This window comes from Cnephaeus nilssonii, assembly GCF_951640355.1.
Source record: "Cnephaeus nilssonii genome assembly, chromosome: 6".
NCBI classification, from domain to species: Eukaryota; Metazoa; Chordata; class Mammalia; order Chiroptera; family Vespertilionidae; genus Cnephaeus; species Cnephaeus nilssonii.
The window spans coordinates 48,443,793-48,468,409 of NC_137077.1; the positions used below are offsets into that span (position 1 = coordinate 48,443,793).

The window sequence follows — 24,617 nt, forward strand, 5'->3', positions numbered from 1 at the left end:
AATATGATTTGGGTACCTGAGGAATGGTCACTGAACAAATTTGTCAGCCACTTATTGAAACTGCAAATCAATATTTTGTTTTATTTCTGGCAAGCTACAAGGAAATGTTTCTCATGGTTTTAGACCAAAAAGAAACCTGGTCTGCTTGGATGACTAAGTCCCTGAGGGAGCTGAGATAAACATTGCAGAGCATCATTCTAATGTTGCCTGGTGAAGAGCCTGTTGTGTTGTGAGGCTTTTTTTTTTTTTGGTGCCAGTTCAGTAGATCTCTTAGCTAAGTATCATCTGACTCTGGTTCTCAGTTCTCATTAGATGTCTGTATTTGTGCTATATTTCCTTGTGGTTTGGTCTGTGATAATCTCTAGATAATCTGAGTGGAGATGTTCATTCTCTCTAATTCTTCCTCAAACAAAAGTATTAACTCCCAATTCCCCTGTTACCCCCCCCCCCATCATTTCTTTATTTCAATTTTTATTCTTTAGCTGACATTATCTTCTTTATCCTAATTAATTGCATTGAAAAATACAAAGTAAAAGCCTAAGTGTGAGAACGCAATGGTAAAAATACATGAACCGATTTTGTCCATCTTCTGTGAAATGCAAATCTCTATTTATTCCTTTCATACTCTGGATTACTAATACCTAATTTGGAAGTACCATGTTTCTTAGCAGGGTGGTTTGATCAATCCTAGCAAATCTGCTTATTTAATTTAAAAAATTATCAGCGATAGGTACTTTAGCTACATATTCAGTATGGCCCCAAAAAGTAATACAAAGCTAGTATTTTAAACCTGATGCTCTGTTTAAGTCAAACCATTTTCTCTGTGCATATTTGCAAGCAAGGTACCTCATGTGTGCTAATGTGATTTCCTTCCTGTATCATCTGACCATGTAGATAAAAATAGACCCTTCCTATTTGTTGTCCTCTATTTAAAGTTAATTGGAATATATTTTTTAACTTTTTTATTAAATTTATTGGGATGACATTTGTTAATAAAATTATATAGGTTTCAGGTATACAATTCTATAATACGTTATCTGCATATTGCATTGTGTATTTGCTACCCCAAGTCAAGTCTCCTTCTGTCACCATTCATCCCCCCATATCCTCTTCTAAGTTCCCCAACTCCAATTGGAATATGTTTTAAATAAGTTCTCTAATGAATGGCTGGAAGTTTTTAGAGGGGCTTTTTGCAGAATCTTTCACATGAAGGCAGGTGATTAAAAAATACACAAGTGCTTGTCTAGCTGCTGACTGTAATTCCTGAAGCATTTAGATACTTGCAGACTAAATTATTAATTCTGATTGCTTTCCTCTAAAGTCTTGGGAGAATTTTCATAACCTTTTTAAAAATAATATATTTTTATTGATTTCAGAGAAAAAGGGAGAGGGAGAGACGGAAACATCAATGATGAGAGAGAATCATTGATCGGTTGCCTCCTGCACGCCCCCCACTGGAGATCAAGCCCGCAACCGGGACTGTAATCAAACTTGGGACCCTTCGGTCTACAGGCCGACGCTCTATCCACTGAGCCAAACCGGCTAGGGCATCACAACCTTTTTATAACCTTTTCTGGTGGAGACCAGTAGGGTGAGACAGACCTGGTTTTGAATCTTGGCTCTGTCATTCTCTGGCTCTGTGACTTTGGATAAAATGATACATGCCTCTGCTTCTTTTTCTATAGTAAGTTGATAGTGCTGACTTTATAGGATTGTTGTGAAGAATAAGACAAAATGTGAAAACTTTTTATGTGTACTTCTATATGCACAGTACCTACCACAAAGCAAACACTTAAATGTTAGCTTTTATTGGTATAGCCTGGGAGAGTCAAGCTTTTTCTGTAATGAGCCAGAAAGTAAATATCTTAGGTTTTGAGGACCATATGGTCTCTGCCACAGCTAACCAACCCTGCCTTTACAGTGTCAAAGCATCCATAGGCAGTGTGTAAACAGATGAGCGTGGCTGTGTTCTGATAAAACTGTTTATAAAAATAGACATGGGCTATGGTTTGCTGACTTCTATTCTAGAGTAATAAAACTAACAAATGAAACAAGGTATGAAAATATTAAGACTTCACTATAACTCTTCTGTGAAGTAGATTATCAAGAGAATTTAGGCTGATTTAAAACTTCAGTTTGCAACCTCAGACATTACCTTTCAAAATCTCCGTGTTAAAATATGTTCTGCTTGGTTAATATATTTTATAATAAAAATCTCAGCTACCAGGAACCATAAAAAATAAAACATTTCTAGATTCATAAAAGCACTTTTGTGGAGAGCTTCCTAAAATATACTCTTTTGCCTTCTTAAAAACCTTGTACAAAAATAATCAAACTTAAAAAAAATAACCTTTATATCTTCTGATTTGGGTCAGGCCTCAGTTGGTGATTTTTTGTGTTCCTCATGGTGCCAATTGGGGTCGCTAAGTGCTTTCACCTGGTGTGTACAGATTGGTCTGGAAGGCCCAAGATGGCTTCACTCATATCTGGTGCCTTGGTGGGGGCAGATGGGAGGCAGGGCTCAGCTGGGACTGTCAGCTAGACCTCTTACACACGGCCTCTCAAGCATGCCAATAATTTTTTTTTTTAATGATGTGACATGCCCAGCCGGGCATGTTGAGCATCAGCCTATGAACCAGGAGGTCTCGGTTTGATTCCCGGGCAGGGCATATGCTTGGGTTGCAGGCTTGATCCCCAGGGCTCAATCCCCAGCGGTGGCGTGCAGGAGGCAGCCGATCAGTGAGTCTCTCATCATTGATGTTTCTCTCTCTCTCCCTCTCCCTTCCTCTCTGAAATCAATAAAAATATATTTTAAAAAAATGATATGACATTATGAGTCCCAGTTCCTAGTTCCTGTAGTACCCTCAACTGAGGTCTGTGGGGCTGTTGCTTGTACTCCCTGGACCACTGTGCAAGCTGATTCTCAGCTGTGGTCTGGAGCAATGCAATTGCTGGATTGGTGACCTCTATGGTAGTGGACACCTAATTTGGTATGTGTAAGCTGCCTTGCTGGGCACAACTAAGTGCTATTAAAGAAACTTAAAATAGGCCTTATACAAGAAGGAAATCCTGCAGTATGTGACCAAATGGTTGAACCTGGAGGATATGATGCTGAGTAGAAAAGCCAGTCACAGAAGGACAAATACTGTTTGATTCCACTTATATGAGGAATCTAAAATAGTCATACTGATAGAAGCAGTGAGTAGAATGTTGATTGCCAGGGGCTGGGGAGAGGGGAAATGGGGAGTTATTACTGTAATGGTCAAAAGTTTTAGTTATATAAGATGAATGTTCTAGAGAACTGCTATGCAACCTTGTGCATATAGTTAACAATGCTGTATTATGCACTTAAAAAATTATTAAAAGGGTAGCCCTGACAAATGTGCTCAGTGGTTAGAGCATTGGCCCACACACAGAAGGGTCTTGGGTTTGATTCCTGGTCAAGGACCCATACCTTGGTTGCAGGTTCGATCCTTAGGGGCCTTGGTTGGGGTGCCTGCAGGAGGCAACCAATTGATGTGTCATTCTCACATAGATGTCTGTCTGTCTATCTGTCCATCTCCCCCACCACCACCTCTTCCTTCCCTCCCATTCTCTGAAAAGCAATCGAAAAATTATCCTCGGGGTGAGGATTGACAAAAAAAAATTATTAGAAGGGTAGATTTCATGTTAAATGTTCTTACTTTATTTTAAAAAGTAGAGGCCCAGTGCACAAAATTTGTGCATGGGGGGGGCGTGTCCCTCAGCCAGGCCTGCGCCTTTTCCTAATCTGGGACACCTTGGGTAGGGTCCCTAGGCCTGGCCAGCAATCAGGGCCTATCAGGGCTTTCCTTCCCCCGCTGCCAGCACCAGGCCCCGCCACTGCTTGCCATCTGCGGCACTGCCCCCACTCCCCTCCCCCCCCTTGGCCAACAGTTGCCTCCCTCTGCGGGCGACAGGCATGGGGTGTGATCGCTTGGCTGGCCTGGGCCTCCCTCTGTGGGGTGATTGATTTTGGGGCCCCCAGATCAATAGCCCTGCAGAGGGAGGCCCCACCGACCCGCTGCAGCACTGCCAGCTGGGTGGCCTGGGCCTACCTCTGTGGTGCGATTGTGGGACCATAGTGGGGCACCCCTAACCAGTTGCATCGCACCCGCCTTGGCTGGCCTGGCGCCAGTGCATGTCATAGCGTGATAGTCCGGAAGGTCATTCTGCTGTTTGATTGCTCAGTTGATTTGCATATTATGCTTTTATTATTATAGATTATGACTTTGGAGCTAATACCATTTAAAAAAAGGCACTAAAAAAAGAACTTAAGGTGTTTTTCTTCTGCCCTCCCCCATATTCATTTGCTTTTTGTTTTTGTTAATCCTCACCTGAGGATATTTTTTCCATTTATGTGTGTGTGTGTGTGTGTGTGTGTATTGATTTCAGAGAGGAGGGGAGAGGGAGAGAGAGAGAGAGAGAAATATCACTGATGAGAGAGAATCATTGATCAGCTGCCTCCTGCACGCCCACTACTGGGGATTGAGCCCGCAACCCAGGCATGTGCTCTTGACTGGAATCAAACTCAGGACCCTTCAGTCCACAGGCCAACGCTCTGTCCACTTAGCCAAACCAGCTAGGGCTCCATTGATTGGTTGCCTCCCGCATGTACCCCAACTGGTGCCAGGGATCAAGCCTGCAACCAAGATTTGTGCCCTTGACCGGAATCAAACCAGCAAACGTTCAGTCCATGGGCTGGATGCTCTAACCACAGAGCCAGACTGGCTAGAGCTCTTCCCCATATTCTTGATGAGACAGTAAACGTTGAGAGGGCACAATAAGGGAACAGACCATGGACTGGAAAGGACCAGTTTAGGTGTGACTCCAGTTGGAAGAGGGCCTACTAAGTATGATTTGAAGCTATGTTTGCATAGTAAGCACCCTGCTTTTGCTTAAATGATCTGTTTATTCGGAGTAACTTATGTTTGGGGAGGCTAAGGCTCTGCAAGCTGTTCTTTGTACTATATGTAGGATTAGGGGTCTTATTCCTGCCCCACCAGTTCTTGCAGTCTCTGGAATGTCTTACTCATTTTATGTAGATCATTTTGCTATTTCTTTCCTATCACCTATTCACAGTTATGGCTCTAAGATGATTATTTTTTCACCTGGACGTCTTTATCTTTTTTCTGTATGTATATTATAGCTCTCTAACCCTTTACTATAGATGGGGTAATAATACCTACCTCAGAGTGTTGTGGGAATGATGTGAAGTGCTCAGAAAATGTTAGCTATTATTGTTATCGGATAACCATCTTCCAAACTTTCTTTTTTAGAAACTGATTCAGCAGCACAGAAAGAACATAGAAACCAGACACCTGCTCCATCTGCAGCTCAAACTTCCGCTCCTTCCAAGTACCACCGATCTCGATCTGGGGGAGCCAGGGATGAACGATATCGATCAGGTGAGAAGGAACTGGAAGTTATCAGTGGCAGAGTTTTTACTGACTTAGTATGAACTGTGTATTCTCAGAGCTTCTAACATTTGTCCTGTTTCCTTGAAGTACCAACAGGTCTATATTGATTCATTCATCAGTCATTTATTGAGTGCCTATTATGTGCCAGGTATTGTAGATACTCAGTATTTACTGGGGATACAGCAGCAAATAAGATGTTTCTGTGCTCCAGGGCAGACGTGGAGCCAGACAAGTACAAAGGCAATGCGAATAAATAACTAAGAAAGCGGAGGGCTAGGGTCACACAGGGTGGTCTATAGGGAGAGCTCAGTGGACTCGTTTGGAAGAGGCAAGTCCTTCTGTGTTTGCCAAAGCTGTTAATTAACTGATGGACCTGGAACAAAAACTCACAATGCAATTTCTAATTAGTAAACTCTTAAATTTTATTTCTTTTGACCTAAAAAGTACCCATTGGAAGGGAAAAGGCGACATGCTGTGGCTGGCAGTGGGAGCATGCTCCTGCCACCCCATGTCCAGGACTGATGAGCAGAGAAACACATCAGAGATCCTCAGGGGGGTGTGGGTGCAGTGAGCCCGTCCCATCCCCTTCTGCTTGCTGCCCGTTATAGTCTCTGCAGCACATTTATTGTGCCAGGAGATGAGCTGGAATACAAATTTACTTTCCCTAGATTTTTGACTCATTTGTGCCAGCCAGAGTTACCTTAACCATTTTTTAAGTTGAAAAACAGGGTGTTCGTTGCCTCCTCTCAGAAACTGCTTCAGAGAAATGAGCTAAAGGATGTTGATGCAGAGCTGCGTCAGCCATTTTGTGAGCTGATTTTATTAGAAATATATTTTCACACTGGAAGGAAGGGTGGAGAAGTACTCAATAAAAAAAAAACAACAGAGGCTGCATGCCACACCAGAATTTTCCTTTGTACCTGACTGGCCGTAAGCGAACAGGGGAGGCTTTCTCAGAGAACTACATCTAAACTGAGTCATGGCAGAAAGACAAGAGTTGTCCAGTAAAAGGGAAATAGCATGAGAAAGTAGACCTGAAAACAATTCCTTATGGCTGCAACTTAGAATCAAAGCCCCTGAAGGAGGTGGGAGATGAGGCTAGCAAGATTACCAGGGACCAAATCTGAAGAAACCTTGAACAGCATTGAAAGATTTTCAGCAGGGCAGTACGTAATCAGATGCGTGTTTGTTCTGGTAGCTTGTTCCAGCTGCAGACAGTATGCTCTGCCACTACTGTGTCCCAATGCCTGGCACAGGGCTTAACATACATGAGTTAAAAGGATAACTTGAAGAAAGGAAGGAATGAAAGTAGTTGTTAAGAATGGATTTGTGGGAGGTAATGCTGGATGTAGAAGAGTATTATGTCCTAACTGGTGTGTTCATTGGTTAGAGTGTCGGCCTGCACACCGAAGAATTGCAGGTTCTATCCCTGGGGCCCCAGACGGGGTGCCTGCAGGAAGCAATCAGTTGTTGTGTCATTCTCACATAGATGTCTGTCTGTCTGTCTGTCTGTCTGTCTCCTCCCACCCCACCCCACCCTTCCTTCCACTCTCCAAAAGTCGATAGAAAATACATCCTTGGGTGAGGATTTAAAAAAATAGAAAAGAAAGGTATATCAGAAGTTCCTATTTGTTGCCAAGACACAAGTCTGATTTCCCAGGAACCCAGTGTTGCCTTTTGAGGCTGGAGACCAGGTTCAGTAGCAGTGTCAAGAGGGTTTTAGCCTTTGCAACTCTCATCCTGGCCTTCTCTAGGAGTGTTTTGTCTTTGGTTTTTGGTTTTCTTTGTTTTTATAGGATATAATAAAAAGATTAGTAAAGAACCAAAAGATGATTCTCTACATCTTATGTCCAAGCTGATGACATATAGTAAAAGACTTTAGTGAACTCATTCAGTAGTGTAAAAATTTTAATTTTACCTAGCAAAACCCAACTGTGATCTCTAGCCCCTGTTCTTTTTTAAAAACTTCATTCTTTTTATTGTATTTTTTTCTATCACCATTTATCTCCTCCCCCAACCCCCATTCTTTTATACCATTTTTTTTCTTTTTCACATTTACCCCAAATACCTAAAAGTGTAGTTTGCGAATCAGATGCTGGTTAGCAGACTGTTCAGTGTCTTGGTTAGGTACAGGGATATTGAAGAGGATTTAATAGGTTTTTGAATAATTGTCTCACTGGACTTCTTTTTTTAGGGTAGATGTGAAATGTAGAGCAAGAGGAGGTAAAGTAGGAAAGAAAGGGTTATTGAAAAACCCTGAAGAGATTGAAAGCTGTGAGAGGACTGCAATGCTGTCATGAAGGGAACAGAAAAGAGGAAGTATGCAAGCATGGATTTTGGTGAAAATCACATTTTTTTCATATATTAGAAATTGTTCAACTAAGTAGCAAAGGAAAGCTCAGTACATTCTGAGAATTGTGGCTTCCATGAATAAGAAGAAACCAACAGGAATAGCAGAAGTAGAGCAAATTAGATTACAGAATTTGATGTAAATTCAACTTCAACTCTGCCACTCTTTTCATACGAAGGGTTACATTTACAAGTCACATGCAAAAATAGCTTAAGAACATAAAATATGTGCAGTGATAATCACAAGAATACTGAGTAAAGTTATGGGTATACAAAAAGGATTTAATATTGATGTCAGTAAGTTCAACAGTGAAAACTCTCTCTCTTTCTCTCTCTCTCTCTCTCTCTCTCTCTCTCTCTCTCTCATTCTCAGAGAAAGTTTTTTTAGAAAGTGACGGAGATAGAAGAAGTGAGCCATAGAAGAAATGGGCTCAGGAAACAGGTTATAGCAAAAGAAGGGCCCTTGGAGCTTAGAGGAGAGAGGGAGAGAGATACATACCTGAGGGACGAAAGAGGGACTGAAAAATTCTCTCTTGTTTGGTGGTGGCTTATTACGACATTTCAACCAATGATAATAAAATAGACAGTGTTTCATGTTTCAGACTTGGTATAAAGAGCTTGTATTTATGCAGAGTTTAGATCATCTGATCTGATTCTTCTTTCTGTGCTTAGCCAACGTCTGTGTGACATTTCAAACATACTTACTCAGTACCTTTTTTATTCCTGCAAATCAAGGCATGATGCACCTTTCTACACATGTTTCGGTCACAAGTGTAGAAAAATACACAATTAATGGAAAGTGATCTGATTGTCATTCTTTTCTCTTTTTTATTTACTTGACTTTTAGAGAGAGAAACATCTATTTTGTTGTTGCACTTGTTTATATATTCACTAGAGGCCCTGTGCACAAATTTTGTGCACAGGTAGGGTCCCTAGGCCTGGCTGGTGATCAGGGCTGATCGGGGCCTTCTGGCTGCCAGCCGGGGCCTTCCTTTGTTCTGCAACGCCCCCTGGTGGTCAGTGCACGTCATAGCGAGTCATCGGTCTCCCGGGCGAACTCCCACAGGGTCAATTTGCATATTAGACTTTTATATAGAGAGATAGATAGTTTGGTTACTTCTTATATGTGCCCTTACTGGAGATTGAACCACAACCTTGGGGTATCCAGAGGATGCTCTAACCAACTGCGCTACCCAGCCAGGGCCTTATTGTCATTGTGATAAGTCCTTTAATGTTAATCTTTTGAGCAATTAGCCACCTCAAACAAAACAAAAACCAAAAGGACTTTAAAGGAGTATTAGTATCACCTTATTCAGCTCAAACATTAGCTCTGGAAAATGATACCTAGCTCTCATGTGCTTCTGGCAGAGATGTCCAAAGGTAGCTGTGTCTGGGGACTGAACTTCGGAAGTGATTTCTTTATCAAAGATCAAGATGAATTGTGTGCTGGTGAATGAGTCAAATCCAGTTAACAGGGAGCTGTCTGTTCTTACAAAAAGAGGCTTTGCTAATACAGTAACTGTGAACATCTCTTTTTCACATGCGTTTATGAGCCTGGGTTTATCGTGTTAGAAAATAGTTGGAGTTTTATTTGTTCTGTGGTCTGATGCTATGAATCCTTGTGGCAGAGAAGGATTATTCAAGTGGGCCTTTAAAAGCCTGTTTAATGTGAATAATTCCCTAGATTTAGCAAGTTTGCTGTCACATGTTTCATATCTTATGTAAAAATAAACTTTGGAAAGGTATATTTAATTGTTTAGTGTGAGCATTTGAGTTGCTGTTGTTCTTTTATTGAGAAAGTGCTTTTTCTGAGTATAAGCAGTTAATCATTTATTTTCCAAGACAGCTAAGAGAAATATATTTCATCTAATATAAAAGGGATGCTTTTTATATTTCAACATAACTAAAATCAGGTTGTGTTTTAAAATGGCATCATAGATTCAATTAAATGTGGCAATCTTGTTTCAACTAAGTAAACCTCAGGGACACTGAAATAGTATAATAAATATAAATACAGTAGAAAATATTTTACTTCAGAGCTAAGATTAAGTTAATATTGTGGTCTTAAAGTGATAGTGCAACAGCTGGGAAATACCTTTTACACTTTCAATCTTCATACACTTTGACCCAGAAATTTCACTTCTAGGAATTTATTTTAAACATCTACATATGTGTACAAAGATAAAAATATGTATTTATGTATGTATGTGTGTTGTAGTTTTGCTTGTAGTAATACAATGATTAAATAAATTATAGTACTCATATACAATGGAATTCTATGAAAGCTGATTTAAAAATTCTGTGAAGGCTCACAAAAAGTGAGGTAGATATGGAAAGATGTACAAAATATATTTAAAGTAACAAATGCAAGATATTATGTACAATATGACCCAATTTTGTGAATAGTAGTAATAATAATTCCATATATTAGTATGTACAAAGATACAGAAACTTGAAAAATACGTGCCCCAAACTATTGAGGTGCTATTATTTCTGGGAAGTGGTGGTTCTAGGGAAATTTTTCACTTTAGCATTATATGTGTTTAGATTTTTTTCCCAATATATATATTTTTTCAGTTTTCTTATTGTGGTAAAATACAAGATACATGTAACATAAAATGTATGTATATTAATTTTTTTAAAAATGGCAAAATATAGTTTTTAAAGTGATAGCCATGGATAAATGATTTAAAACCTTAAATCAGTTATTGTTCTTATTGATTCTTACTCTAAGTGTAGATTCTTCTGACTTAATGCTGGGAGTTAAATGCAGTAGTAACTCCCTCTGTCATCCTAATTGAGAACTTTTGCTTATCTCTGTCCAAATCTGGTCTCTGACCTGGTGACATTTGCTAAGGTGGCTGCTACTGGTACACTGAGACCATTTTATTTCTGTTTTAACATACATTCTCATACCAAGGAAGGTAATTGTATTTGGTTCAGCAAGCATTTATTATAGACTTCCTATGAGCCGAGCACAGTTTAGATGCTAGAGAAACACAGATGAAAACACAGCAATCCTTGTACAGATTACAGAGGCAGCATGGAAGAGAGGATGACCAGGGAAGGAACCTGGGCACTGGGTACTGTTAAGAGTAAAGTCTGAGCCATTTTGAAGGATGAATAGCCAGCCATCCTTTCTATATAATAAAGAGGTAATATGCAAATTGACGGTCACTCCAACACACAAGATGGCCACCATAAGATGGCCAGCAGGGGAGGGCAGTTGTGGGTGATCAGGCCTGCAGGGAGGGCAGTTGGGAGCAACCAGGCCTGCATGGGAGGGCAGTTGGGGCAACCAGGCCTGCATGGGAGGGCAGTTGGGGGCGACCAGGCCTGCAGGGGAGGGCAGTTAGGGGCAATCAGGCCGGCAAGGGAGCAGTTAGGTGTCGATCAGTCTGGCAGGGGAGTGGTTAGTGTGTGATCAGGCTGGCAGGCAGAAGCGGTTAGGGGCAATCAGGCAGGCAGGCAAGCGGTTGGGAGCCAGCAGTCCTGGATTGTGAGAGGGGTGTCCCAGATTGGAGATGGTGCAAGCTGGGCTGAGGGACATGCCTTTACCCCCTCCCCCCTCACCACCACCCCATGCACAAATTTCGTGCACCAGGCCTTTAGTTTGCTATATAGATATCACAGGCTAAAAAAAATAAAACCACAATTTGTAAAAACGGGGGAATGTGAAATGCAAAATTAAAATTTCACTATGCCTCCCCATCAACATAGAGTTGTGCCAAAATTAATGTAGTATCCTAATGTTACAGAGCTTAATAGTGGTCCTCTGTCTTAATGTTAAAGTGGTTGGTACCTCAGAACTTGGTAAAAATGGCATGGCTTTGTTGGCTTGCAGGTAACTCCTTGAAGTGAACTTTTCTACTTACTGACCTAACCTACCCACACATCTGCCTTTTAGTCTGTCTATATATACACTGAGTGGCGAGATTATTATGATCTCTGAACACCTAATAATCTGGCCTCTCAGTGTATATCCTATATAATAAAAGGTTAATATGCAAATTGTCCCCTCAACCAGGAGTTCAACCAGCAGGCAGGCCAGCCAACCACCATGTCCCCTCCCCCTGGCCAGGCTGGCCGGACCCCACCCATGCACAAATTCATGCACCGAGCCTCTAATATATATATATCTGTTTGTCTGTCTATCTAAAATAATGTCCTAGAAAAAAAAATAAAGAAAAAAGTCAAAAGAAAAAAAATGAGTAAAATAATGTCCTAATAGGTAAGGGTGCTTGGTGTCCTGTTCTGCCCTTGGCCCTTAAAGCCCAGCTGTGCCACTTATGTACCACATCTTAAACACTTCATAAAAACAAGCCAAGAATAGGAGCAGCTACTATAAAACTGTACAATAACATTTCCCACTTGTCTTTTTAAGAAAGATGAAAAAATGGTGTGCTGCTATTTATAGATGTGAAAAAATGAACACTCTCCTACCCTATTGGTAGAAGTGTTATTTTATCAATAATGAAATTAGGCATTTGGGGATATGTTTGTTATCCATTTGTGCTTCTTCTATAAACTACCTGTTCATTCCCTAAACCTGTTTTTTTGTGTGTGTGTTTTTAATTGTGGTTTATTTTTTCTAATTTATTTGCAAGAGCCTTTTTTAAAAACAAACCTAAGGATATTAACATTCAGTCTCCTTACTAGTTATAATGGTCTGTTCAGATTTTCTATTTCTTCATGATTCAATTTTTATAGGTGGTATGTTTGTAAGAATTTATCACTTTCTTTTTTGTATGTTTTTATTGATTTTTAAATAGAAAAGAAGGGAGAGGGAGAGAGAAATAGAAACATCGATAAGAGAGACACATTGATTGGCTACCTCTGGCACACCCTGGACCTCTTGGATCCATGGGATAACACTCAATCCACCTAGTCACACCAGCCAGCTATCAATTTCTTTTAGGTTATCTAATTAGGCATATAATTATTCATGGTAATCTCTTTTATTTCTATGGCATTGGTTGTTTTTGTTTGTTTGTTTGTTTTTCTTTCCCCCCCCCCCCCTTTGGTTGTTTCTGTTTTCTCTTTTATTTCTGGTTTTAGTTATTTGAGAATTTTCTCTCTTTTTTTTTTTCTTATAAATCTAGTTTAAGGTTTGTCAATTTTGCTGCTCTTTAAAAAAAAACCACAACACACAGCTTTTATTTTCATTGATTTCCCCCTCTACTTTTAAAATTCTGTTTTGTTTATTTCTGATCTAATCCTTGATATTTCCTCATTTTGCTTACTTTGGTTTTAGTTTATTCTTTTTGTTTAATTCCTTCAGGTGTGAAGTTAGATTGTTGACTTGAGATCTTAAAATAAAAAACAAAGCACTATAAAAACAATGTCAGAAGACAGATGACAAGCTAAAAGAAAATATTTCTAACATACATCAGAGATAAAGAGGTACTATCCCGTACATATTAAGAACTCTTAAAAATTAAGGAAAAATAAACTCAGAAACCCGATGGGAAAATGGTCATGTGACATGAGCATTCATTTTACTTAGACAAACAAATAAACAAAAACAAATATTAAATAGCCCTTAAATACTCTGTAAAGATGTTTAATCTCACTAATGATAAAAGAAGTGCAAATTGAGGAAAACCAAGATGGCGGCATAGGTAAACACCTAAACTGCTGCCTCACACAACAATTTCAAAACTACAACTAAAAGACAAAACGGACATCATCCAGAACCACAGGAAGGCTGGCTGAGTGGAAATTCTACAACTAGAAGGAAAGAGAAAAGCACACTGAGACTCAGAGGAGCTGCAGAAGGCAGAGGTACTAAGACTCGCGCGCTGAGAGGACTGGCAACTGAGTACGCAGCTGACTTTCTCAAGCGGGAGGGAGATAAAAGCTCCCGACTGCGCTGAACTCCAGTTCCGGGCGAGACTCTGGGGACCCAGACTCATACGGGGAGAAACTGGACTGTCAGGAAAGAGAAAAGCACACTGAGACTCAGAGGAACTGTGGAAAGCAGAGGTACCGAGGCGCGCGCTCAGAGAGGGCAGGCAACTGAGTGCGCGGCTGGCTTTCTCAACTCGGGGGGAGACAAAAGCTCCCGACTGCGCTGAACTCCAGTTCCGGGCGAAACTCGGGACCCAGACTCATTCAGGGAGAAACTGGACTGTCTGGCAGAAGGCGGAACTCGAGGGCGGCTTTCTCTCAGAGGTGCTTGCAGCGATTACCACGGGTCTCTGAGACACAGGAGCCTATTAGGGCAGGGCTGATGGGAAACCAATGCTGTCTGCTCCGCCCTGAGACTCCGCCCCATTCAAGCTGAGCACGAGGCTTTTGCAGTTTTGCAAGTCTTGTCCCATAAGGCTATCTCCATCACAGAAGTTCTCCCAGCATAGACACAGCTGATCCTCACAGCCAATTGGCCTGGAGGTCAATTCCTCCCAGTGATACCACCAACAATCAAGACTTAAGTACAACAAGTACACACAGTCCACAAAAGGGTGCACCAAGAGTGTCCACCTCAAGTAACTGGGAAGGCTGAGCCACTGGGCCCTATAGGACACCTAGCACACAAAGCTACCCTACCAACTCAGGGAAGCAGCAAAAATGTGGAGACAAAGAAACAGATCACAAACGAAAGAAAGGAGGAAAACAAATGACTGGATATAGAGTTCAAAACCACAGTTATAAGGTTTTTCAAGAACTTTCTGGAAAAGGCCGATAAATTTAGTGAGACCCTCGAGCATATGAAAAAAGACCAACTAGAAATTAAGCATACACTGACTGAAATAAAAAATATAATACAGAGATCTAACAGCAGACTAGAGGATCGCAAGAATCAAGTCAAAGATTTGAAATATAAAGAAGCAAAAAACACTCAACCGGAAAAGACAAAAGAAAAAATAATCCAAAAATATGAAGATAGTGTAAGGAGCCTCTGGTACAACTTCAAGCGTACCAAGATCTGAATTATGGGGGTGCCAGAAGAAGAGAGAGAGCAAGATATTGAAAACCTATTTGAAGAAGTAATGACAGAAAACTTCCCCCACCTGGTGAAAGAAATAGACTTACAAGTCCAGGAAGTGCAGAGAACCCCAAACAAAAGGAATCCAAAGAGGACCACACCAAGACACATCATAATTAAAATGCCAAGAGCAAAAAACAAAGAGAGAATCTTAAAAGCAGCAAGAGAAAAACAGTTAGTTACCTACAAGGGAGCACCCATATGACTGTCAGTGGATTTCTCAACAGAAACTATACAGGCCAGATGGGAGTGGCAAGAAACATTCAAAGTGATGAATAGCAAGAACCTACAACCAAGATTACTCTACCCAGCAAAGCTATCATTCAGAATTGAAGGGCAGATAAAGAGCTTCACAGATAAGAAAAAGCTAAAGGAGTTCATCACCACCAAACAGGTATTATATGAAATGCTGAAAGGTATTCTTTAAGAAGAGGAAGAAGAAGAAAAAGGTAAAGATAAAAATTATGAACAACAAATACATATCTATCAACAAGTGAATCTAAAAATCAAGTGAATAAAAAATTTGATGAACAGAATAAACTGGTAAATATAATAGAATCAGGGGAATAGAAAGGGAGTGGACTGACAATCCTTGTGGTGTTTGGGATGCACCATCCTGCTATCATGTGGATATGTTCACTAACCAGGAAGCTCTCCAGACCCTCTTGTTTAGGGTTTTTGTGGATGTTCCATTACATGGGCATGCTTATTAAATTATTAGTCATTTAATCCCCAGCCCCTCTCCCATCCCTGGAGGATGGAGGGTAAGGTTGAACGTTCCCAGCTTCTTTTTTAAAAAATATGTTGTTACTAATTTTTAGAGAAAGAGGAAGGGAGTAGGATAGAGAGAGAGAGAGAGAGAGAAATACTGATGAGATAGAAACATCATCAATCAGGTGCCTCCTACTTGGGATCGAGGTCACAGCCTGGGCATGTGCCCTGATCAGGCTTCGAACTGTGACCTCTTGGTTCCTGGGTCAACCTTCAAACACTGAGCTACACCGGCTGGGCCCCACCTTCTAATTATGGCTGATCTCTCTGGTGAACAGACCCCATCCTCAAGACACTCCTATCACTCACAAAATTACAAGGGTTATAGGAGCTTAGTGTTAGGAACAAGAGAAGAGACCAGATGTTTTTTTCTATTTTAGGAGAGAGGGATGTATATTAGTATTTCTTATATTGTTTACAACATTGGGAGGTACCTATGGAATATGTAGAGAAGTACCTATGGAATATGTATAAAAGCAAATGATTCTAACTGTATTATTCAGTAGAATAATATAACCACACCAAAGAGGGAAAGGGTGAGAAATAACGCAAATAGACTTTGAACACAGTATTTTAACTCAGACTAAAGACAAAAAGAACTGCAATCAAATACTGAATTCTAGTTAAAAATTTATTTTTATAGTAATACTAGAGGCCCGGTGCACGAATTCGTGCACATTGAAAGGAAATTAATTAGAAGAAATATTTTAATATCGCTATTCGCCCTTTCTCTATAATAGAAGTTTCAACCAAATTCACGATTGACAATGACAGATCGAAACACACGCTTGCACATGATCTCACTCATCTAGGGGAAATAATGAACAATATAGACTGATGAACAAGAACAGACCCAGAAACAAGGAGGCATGGATCAGACTGTCGGGTCTCAGGGGGAGGGTAGGGAAGGGTGGGGGTAAAGGGGGAGATCAACCAAAGGACTTGCGTGCAGGCATATGAGCCTAACCAGCGGTTAAGGACAACAGGGGGGTGGGGGCATGTGTGGGGAGGGGTGTGGGATGGGAATGGGGGGACGAGGACAAATATGTGATACCTTAATCAATAAAGAAATTAAAAAAAAAAAAGAAACACACGCTTGCGATTGGTGCCAGTGAGAGCTTTATATATTTCACGCATGTGCAAGTCAACTTAGCCTTTTATAGCTATAGCATAAACTTGCTTAATTAGACCTGCTTTCTGATTTAGCTAAACTTTTTCCAGCCCAGTGAAGCACCCCAACTTCTCTTTCAGGTAATTGTCAGCAACACAGCAGTAAATATCAACATGAAGCAGATTATTATTGTAGATCAGGCAGGGAGAACAAAGGGTAAAATATTTAACTGCAGCAGTGTTTTGTTTTTTTAAAATATATTTTTATTGATTTCAGAGAGGAAGGGGGAGGGAGAAAGAGATAGAAACATCAATGATGAGAGAGAATCATTGATCAGCTGCCTCCTGCATGCCCTCTACTGGTGATCAAGCCTGCAACCCAGGCATGTGCCCTTGGCCAGAATTGAACTGGGACCCTTCAGTCCACAGGCCAACATTCTATCCACTGAGCCAAACCGGCTAGGGCTACAGCAGTGTTTGACTATATTCTATGCAGTAAGAAAACCTGAAGTCATTTTCAAGTTCCACCATTTCTTATTTCTTTTTAGTTGGGTCAGGTTTCTAGGCTTTCTAAATCTCCATCTTCTGGCTAATGAAAAGAAAATAGGATTCCACTGAGTCTCCTTTCTACCTACTCCAGGACTTCTGTGAGGATCAAATGAGCTGAGGCACCAGAAAAGGCTTCACAGACATTTGGTTATAGTGTAAAGTGTTTGCACCTGGCTATAAAACAAGTCGTGTTCCTGGGCTGAAGAAACTCTAAGGAGGCTAGTCGCTAGGGAGAGGAAGCCGGGAGTTGCTACTTGATGTCATTACCCGGACGGAGGGAAGGACAGTTAGCATATTAGCCTTTTATATAGATAGATAGGATAGCAGTTTCCAAGCTACTTTTTGTATATTGTAGGACTGAGGGAACAAGTGAAATATATAGAGGAATGGTGAACCAGATTTCTTACTGTTAGAGAATGGAGTTACAAATGGGATGGAGGAAGATTAGAATGAATTCTGTGGTGTTAAATTGGAATTGGAAGTATTAGTATGAACTCATGATTTTTAATATAGATAAATAGATGCAGATATATGTGTGAATATTTATGTTTATATTTATTTTACTTTATCTATTGGAAGGGCTTAGAAGAAAGATACCTCAATAGCACAGAGCACTTCCAATACTAAGATCTTGGTTCTAAGTACCATTCTCCACCAAGAAGAGCCAACGCCCCTTGGAGAAATGTATAATTTTGGTGCTGGAGCAGGGAACGTACCATATGAGTCTGGAACATCTTATACCAGAAAATAAAAAATTGCTCAAAATGGTAGGGATATGTCAGAAGGACATAAGAGTTGGTTTGAAAGGGCTCCTGTTGGGCAAATCTGGGATAATATTAGCACAGCATCAAAATAATTAGCAATAGTAACAGAATAGTCAAGAAATAAAATGAGAATCAATAGGTCCATATTGATATACAGTCATGCACTGCTTAACAGCAGGGATATGTTCTGAGAATACATTGTTAGACAATTTTATCATCGTACGAACATCAGAGTACACTTACACAAACCTAGATGGTATAGCCTTCTGCACACCTAGGCTATATGTTATATATAGCCTGTGCTCCTAGGCTACAAGCCCGTACAGCATGTTTACTGTACAAAACAACGTGAGATTAAATCAAAGCCCGGGAAAATAATACAATCAAGATACTCAGTAAACACAAAATGTATGAGACTGTTCCTGGGTAACACAGCATATTACTTTACAGCAAACTTTTTTTATAAGAAAGAGTACAATCTAAAATAACAATATACTAAATACATACTAACAGTAACATAGTTATTTACTACCATTATCAGATATTATGTATCACACATGATTGTATGTGCTATACTTCTATTCGATTGGTAGGGCAGTAGGTTGTTATCACCAAAATCACCACAAACACGTAAGTTATGTGCTGCGCTACAATGCTAGGCAACAGGAATTTTTTATCTCCATTATAATATTTCTTAGAATACCAACTAATAAATACAGAAGGGATGATGGAGTTTTAAAACCACCATTTTATAATCATTATAGAAATACTTGACTCAGCCAAGAATCATCAGTGGATGCTAAAACTAGTGGGTGAAAGTTTAATGAAGTATATAACACTTACATAGTCTCAAAAGTATTCACCCATAAATTAATTAAAGGGAAGAATAGTGACTTTACAGTGGATTAGCTTAGCAGACACCATCTTAATCGAGTGATCGAAGTTACTATCACCAATAATAAGGCAGATGCATCCTGACATCATGTTTCAAGAAGACACCTTACTTCTGTGGTCTTCCTGCCAAAATACACAGTCTGAATAATTACGGAGAAGTGTTAACAAAACCAAAATTAAGGGACATTCTGCAATATAACTAATCTGTACAAAAATGTCAAGGTAATGAGAGACAAAGGTTGAGAAACTATTCCTGGTTATAAAGAGACATGACAACTAAATGTGTGATTCTGTATTGGGTCCCAGATCAGGGAAAAAGGCAAAAAAAAAAACTATAGAAGACATTATTGGGACAATTGGCTGACTTGGAATATAGGTTGTAGTTTAGATAATAGTTTTATAAATTTTTAATTTCTGGATTTTAATCAATGTACTGTAGCTATGTAGGAGAAAAATCCAGTATACCTCAGCAATTGTTGGAATTAATCTTAAGGAAATAGGGTTGAACATCTGTGATAAAGTGAAAATACTGAATTATTCTTGCAGTGAATATTTGCTATGAATAGTAGCGAAAATTGGAAGTAAGGTTGCTTAAACAAATTATGGCACATCATACTGAGAAATACCATGCAGCCCTTAAAATTACTGTAGGTGTCTATATTTACCCAGAAAGATGTTTCCAGTTAAATTAGTGAGACTTTTTGTTGTTGTTGAATAAATATCTAGGGTAGATCATAGAAACAAAGGAATAAATGAGAAATCTCTAGAAAGGGAGAGAGAGCTCTAGGGAGCTTCAACCTTGAACTTCAAGGACGTTTCTTTCTAAGGCAGTGTCATTAAAGTGACTGAACTCTAGGGACCTGCAGTTTCTTGATGCAGAGTTTACCCCATGCCCCAAAGGATCTGCTTGTTCCAGCCTTATAAGGGGTGTATTTATATATTACAGACAGGCCTTTAAGGATGGTTTAAATGTGGATTGGGCCCATTGCTTGAGGAGAAGAAATATTTGGGAACTAGGAATTCACTTCATTTGTTACCTACCTCAGTAGGATTGTGTAAGTGTTAAAAAAAAAAAAATCAAAGCAGAATCCAAAATACTGTGTACAGGATGGTCTGATTTTGTAGAAATGTAAAGTGAGTTTGGGAGTAGGAGTAGAGAATCAAGAGTTCTGTCTAGTTATGTTAATTTTGAGATTCCAATTAGACATTCAGTGGAGAGTTGAATTCTTTTGTGGCCAAAGTGACGAACGAGTAACATTAGCCCTTATATTTTAACACAAATGATAAATAAAAATCACCTAAGCATCCCTTTTTCTACCGTTGAGCAGTGATAGGTCAGCCCACAGAAGTAAAATACTTTAAGAGCCAGGAGCTGATAAATGCAAATGTTTATTACCCTTTCAGATATTCACACAGAAGCAGTTCAGGCCGCACTGGCAAAGCATAAAGAACAAAAAATGGCTTTACCCATGCCAACCAAAAGGCGGTCCACATTCGTCCAGTCTCCTGCGGATGCCTGCACGCCTCCTGGTAAGTTTGTCACAGTCTTTCCCTCTGACAGTTGCTACTTTGATGTTCCTGAAATAAGTTCTAGTCTTTCTTTCTGAGGTAGGAGCTCTCCTCCTCATCAGAGGTGTATGAGAGCACACACTGAAGATCAGAGGTGTGTGAGAGTACACACAGGTGGGGGCTTGTTTTGGTTGTTGCATTGTAAACAGCACACAAAAAGAGGTCTTAAGAGTAAAGCTATTAAAAAAAATTTTTTTCTCTTTTGGAATTTCTGGAATATTCTTGCTATACCCCCAAAATCATGTAATCATAAATATATGCACGTTAAAACTTAGTCTAGCACAGCTCTGCTGTGGTTAAATAGCTATTTTCATGGACATTTGAAACATGACTGATAGTCCTATATTTCTTTAACAAATTTATACTCCTGATTCTGGTACTTTGTCTCCGCTACAGTCATAGGAGTAAGTAGACTTGTTGTGTGTCATTAAAGATGATAGGAGAGCAGTCAGGTAAAGTTGTAATAGATATGAAAACGTGTGTGTGTGTGTGTGTGTGTGTGTGTGTGAATATATTGTGTATACATTTACATATTTTTAAGAATCACTTTGTATAATAGGGTCATGAGATCAGTGGAAACCAAGTGTCTTCATCCCATTCCTATTTCCCAGACTATTCTTACTCCTCCTAAAGTAAATTTAAGAGTTATCATTTCATATTTGAGGTGCAGCTGGAACAACTTGAAGTTGTCTTGTCTATTCAGAATCTTTAAGTTTTTAAAAACTTAAAAAACTTTTTTTAGATGTCCCCACAAAAATCTCTGTATAGGCCTCTGAGGCTACAGATAATAAATCTGTTTTATTTTTATTCTTTTCCATATTATTATTATTTTATATTTTTATTAATTTCGGAGAGGGAGGGAGAGATAGAAACATCCGTGATGAGAGAGAATCATTGACTGGCTGCCTCCTGCATCGAGCCGGCAACCTGGGCATGTGCCCTAACGGGGAATCGAACTGTGACCTCCTGGTTCATAGGTCAACACTCAACCACTGAGCCACACTGGCCGGCAGTAAATATATTTTAGAGCCTCAGTGTAGTGTCTGTATCCCTAATGTCACGTTACTGGCAATGAAATCTTTAGGTAAAAGATTTCCCCATGTTGTTTTGATCTAAACTACTTACTGTGTCTCTTGGGGAGATTCCCAGGAAGGTCACTTTGTTGTGGTTGATTTTGAATCACAGCTGTCAAGTTGAGCTATTCACACTTGGTCCTAATCTCTGGTCCATGTTCATATTAATAAGTTTTCTCCTAGGTTTTGGCTAACTTCTCAGAGCATTTGGGTATGCTGTGGGCTCATTAACTCTGTGTGCTCTTTTTTTCTTTTCTTTACATCTGTGGTGTCAATATGTGTGAAAGAGAAATAGCTTTGTGGCTTCAAGTGTTTCTCAAAACGAAATTCAGGATACCTCTAGCAGACCATCACAATAAGACATTTTGTGTCTATAGTGGTGCATACTTCCAACCCACTCATCGAAATCTTGGATGGTTTCCCTCCCGCATTCGTACAGAGTTGGGTTCTCAGGGACAAAGGGGGCTCTCAGTTGTGGCTGTTCCTTGTTGGCAGATTGTGCTCCAGTGCAGCTGAGGGTTCAGTTGTAGTAAATGGCAAAGGGTAGAGAGCAATGTGACTCTTAGTTCTTAGAAACAATCCTCTCCAGAACTGTATTAAAGAAATGCAGTTTCAGAGTAAATAGTCTGCTCTCATGGCCTTGGGTTAAATGTGAGAGTGCAGCAAAGGATCTTGCTAATGCTCAGAAGAAATGGAAACCTTTTTTGTCCCCTTTTACAAAAGTCACTGCCTGAGGGGAATTTACCCACCCTAGAAACAAATCGTGGCTGTTCGTGGCTGAATGAGACCATAGTCCTTTGGAATTCATGCATTTCTAAACCCGAATGTTCCACTCTGTCTACAGCCTTAAAGATATGCTTTAATGTTCTTGATCACCTTACATGTTTTTGTTTTTGTTTTTAAAGTTCCTGCACCTGGAACTTAGTTGATCCTATATACTCAAGTAATCTATAGCAGTAATCATTACAACACAGTATCATATGCCACACTAAACATTACCATAAGATGTTACTTCATGCCTTTTAACATTAAAAAGAAAAGTACCCTATACATTTTTCCATGAAAAAATTACATGGAGTTTTTTCCTGCCTAATGAATCAGTCCTAATGGGAACAAAAGCATATTTCAGGAAACTGTCAATTCACCTTACATGTTTTAATAATTGCATGATTGTAAAGATTCAGTCCTCTCTTCTAAGACCTTTAAAATGTTTCTATTCATTTATCTCCTCTTCTGAGGATCAATGAAAATAGCATATACAAAATCTTTATGTGCTCTTAGGGACATTGTTACTGGAACCCCAATGTTTTTCCTTGAGTCCACCTGCCTGCAAGCATTGGCCCCAAAAATGCATGAGCAGGAGCTTTCAGTATAGAAAGAAAAATAGTTTGTTGTTGTTGTTGTTGTTGTTGTTGTTGTTGTTTTTATTGATATCAGAGAGGAAGGGAGAGGGAGAAAGAGAGAGAAACATCAATGATGAGAGAGAATCATTGATTGGCTGCCTCCTGCACGCCCCGCACTGGGAATTGAGCCTGCAATCCTGGGCATGTGCCCTGACCGGGAATCAAATTGTGACATCCTGGTTCATAGATCAACGCTCAACCACTGAGCCAAGCCAGGCGGGCGAAATAAAAATAGTTTAATATTGAATTGACCAGTCCAGATAGGGAGAGCTAATGCTAAAGATCTGATGTCGTGTAGTTTACAGATTATATAGGGCAAAATCACAAAACACCATGGATTTAGGGCTTGGGGAGCTCACTGGTCAGAGAGGTAAGGGTAATGAATCATTTCTTCAGGTCTTGAGGATAGTTCTGAGGTTTCGGTCTCATGGGAAAGTAACCAGGGGTCTTTCTACATTAAGGTTCAGAAACTGAAACGTAATTTAGGTCAAGATGTTTTCTTTAGCCTGGCAGAGGTCCAGACCATGTGACCATGGTCCAGCTACTGTCTCCTGATACCTGAGTGGTGGTGGTGAGGTTGCTGATTAGAGGGAAAGACTAGGTCTATGAGAGAGAGAGAGAGAGAGAGAGAGAGAGAGAGAGAGAGAGAGAGAGAGAGAATGAGAATGAATTTCCAGAGCTAGAATTTAAAAGTAAATTTAATCCAAGTCATAAGGACCCTTGGTTTCAACATCAATGTTTTCAAATAGAAGGTGAATTCTCACAGTTCCCACATAGAGCTAGATCTTGATGCTCTCAGTTTACAATTTCGCACATGCCTAGCACAAATACTGTGAGGGAACGCGGGAAGACCTGTATCATAAGGCGTCTGTTAGCACCTTTCAGTTTAGAGGATGGAATTTGCTGTTCCCAAGTTAGGGTTCAGGATCCATTCTCTCCAAGCTTCTGAAAGCCCGTTAGAGACTCGGCTGTCTCCTATTCCTGTTGCAGTTTAAGCCTCTGGCACTGTCTCCCAGACTAACCCAGGGTGGCAGGTAGACTTTATCTCACTTGTCTACTCGGGCATCCCCTGAAACAATGGCATTTAGAAGAATACCGAGTCTTCCCACAAGGATGGGGAGGAAGAAGAGAATTGACACTAATTATTGCTGGTTAAAGGCTGTATTAAAAAAACACAGGTTCTGGGCAGCTATAAAAGATGAACTTGCTTTGACTTTGTTTCTAGAGAAGTTGTGCCACTCCTGAAGGGGAAAATTAATCTCAAATTTCATAGTATTTTAGTCGCATTTTTCTTTGTGCACTGAGAGGTCATACTACACATCACTCAGGTCAAGAATGTGTGAGCAGTCAGGGCCCTCACTCTGATGTGCTGTCCAGTGTGAACCTAGTTGTGGGGGGAGACCTGCTTGAGTGCATTAGCCAGTCAGCTTGTCTGAGGGGCCCCCTCAGCACATAAAATTAGAATTACTGACTTGATGACAATTTAGAGCTATTTGGGAGAGGGGATTTAATAAAAAGGATTTAAGGAGAAAATATGGTAAATAGCTGGCATGGGAAATAATTTGCCTTTCATTTATAAATCATTCTCAAATAGTAAAGTGTCAATCAACCTAAAATTTACTGATTGATATGTACACTGAATTCTATCTTGTGGATTGAAAATTTTAAATTCTCCAAGTTGGTAGCACCCCATGGTTCTTTTAGTGTCT

At 40.0% G+C, this 24,617-nt stretch overlaps 1 protein-coding gene across 2 annotated transcripts in view; it reads left to right on the forward strand.

The window, feature by feature from the left end:
• The window catches only part of DIP2B (disco interacting protein 2 homolog B), a 238,866-nt gene that overhangs the window by 127,783 nt on the left and 86,466 nt on the right, over positions 1 to 24,617 (forward strand). For both annotated transcript variants that reach the window (XM_079774332.1, XM_079774331.1), the window contains exons 3-4: positions 5,298 to 5,426; positions 20,268 to 20,393. In XM_079774332.1, the coding sequence (XP_079630458.1) occupies positions 5,298 to 5,426; positions 20,268 to 20,393 (255 nt within the window). The remainder of the gene's footprint in view (positions 1 to 5,297; positions 5,427 to 20,267; positions 20,394 to 24,617) is intronic.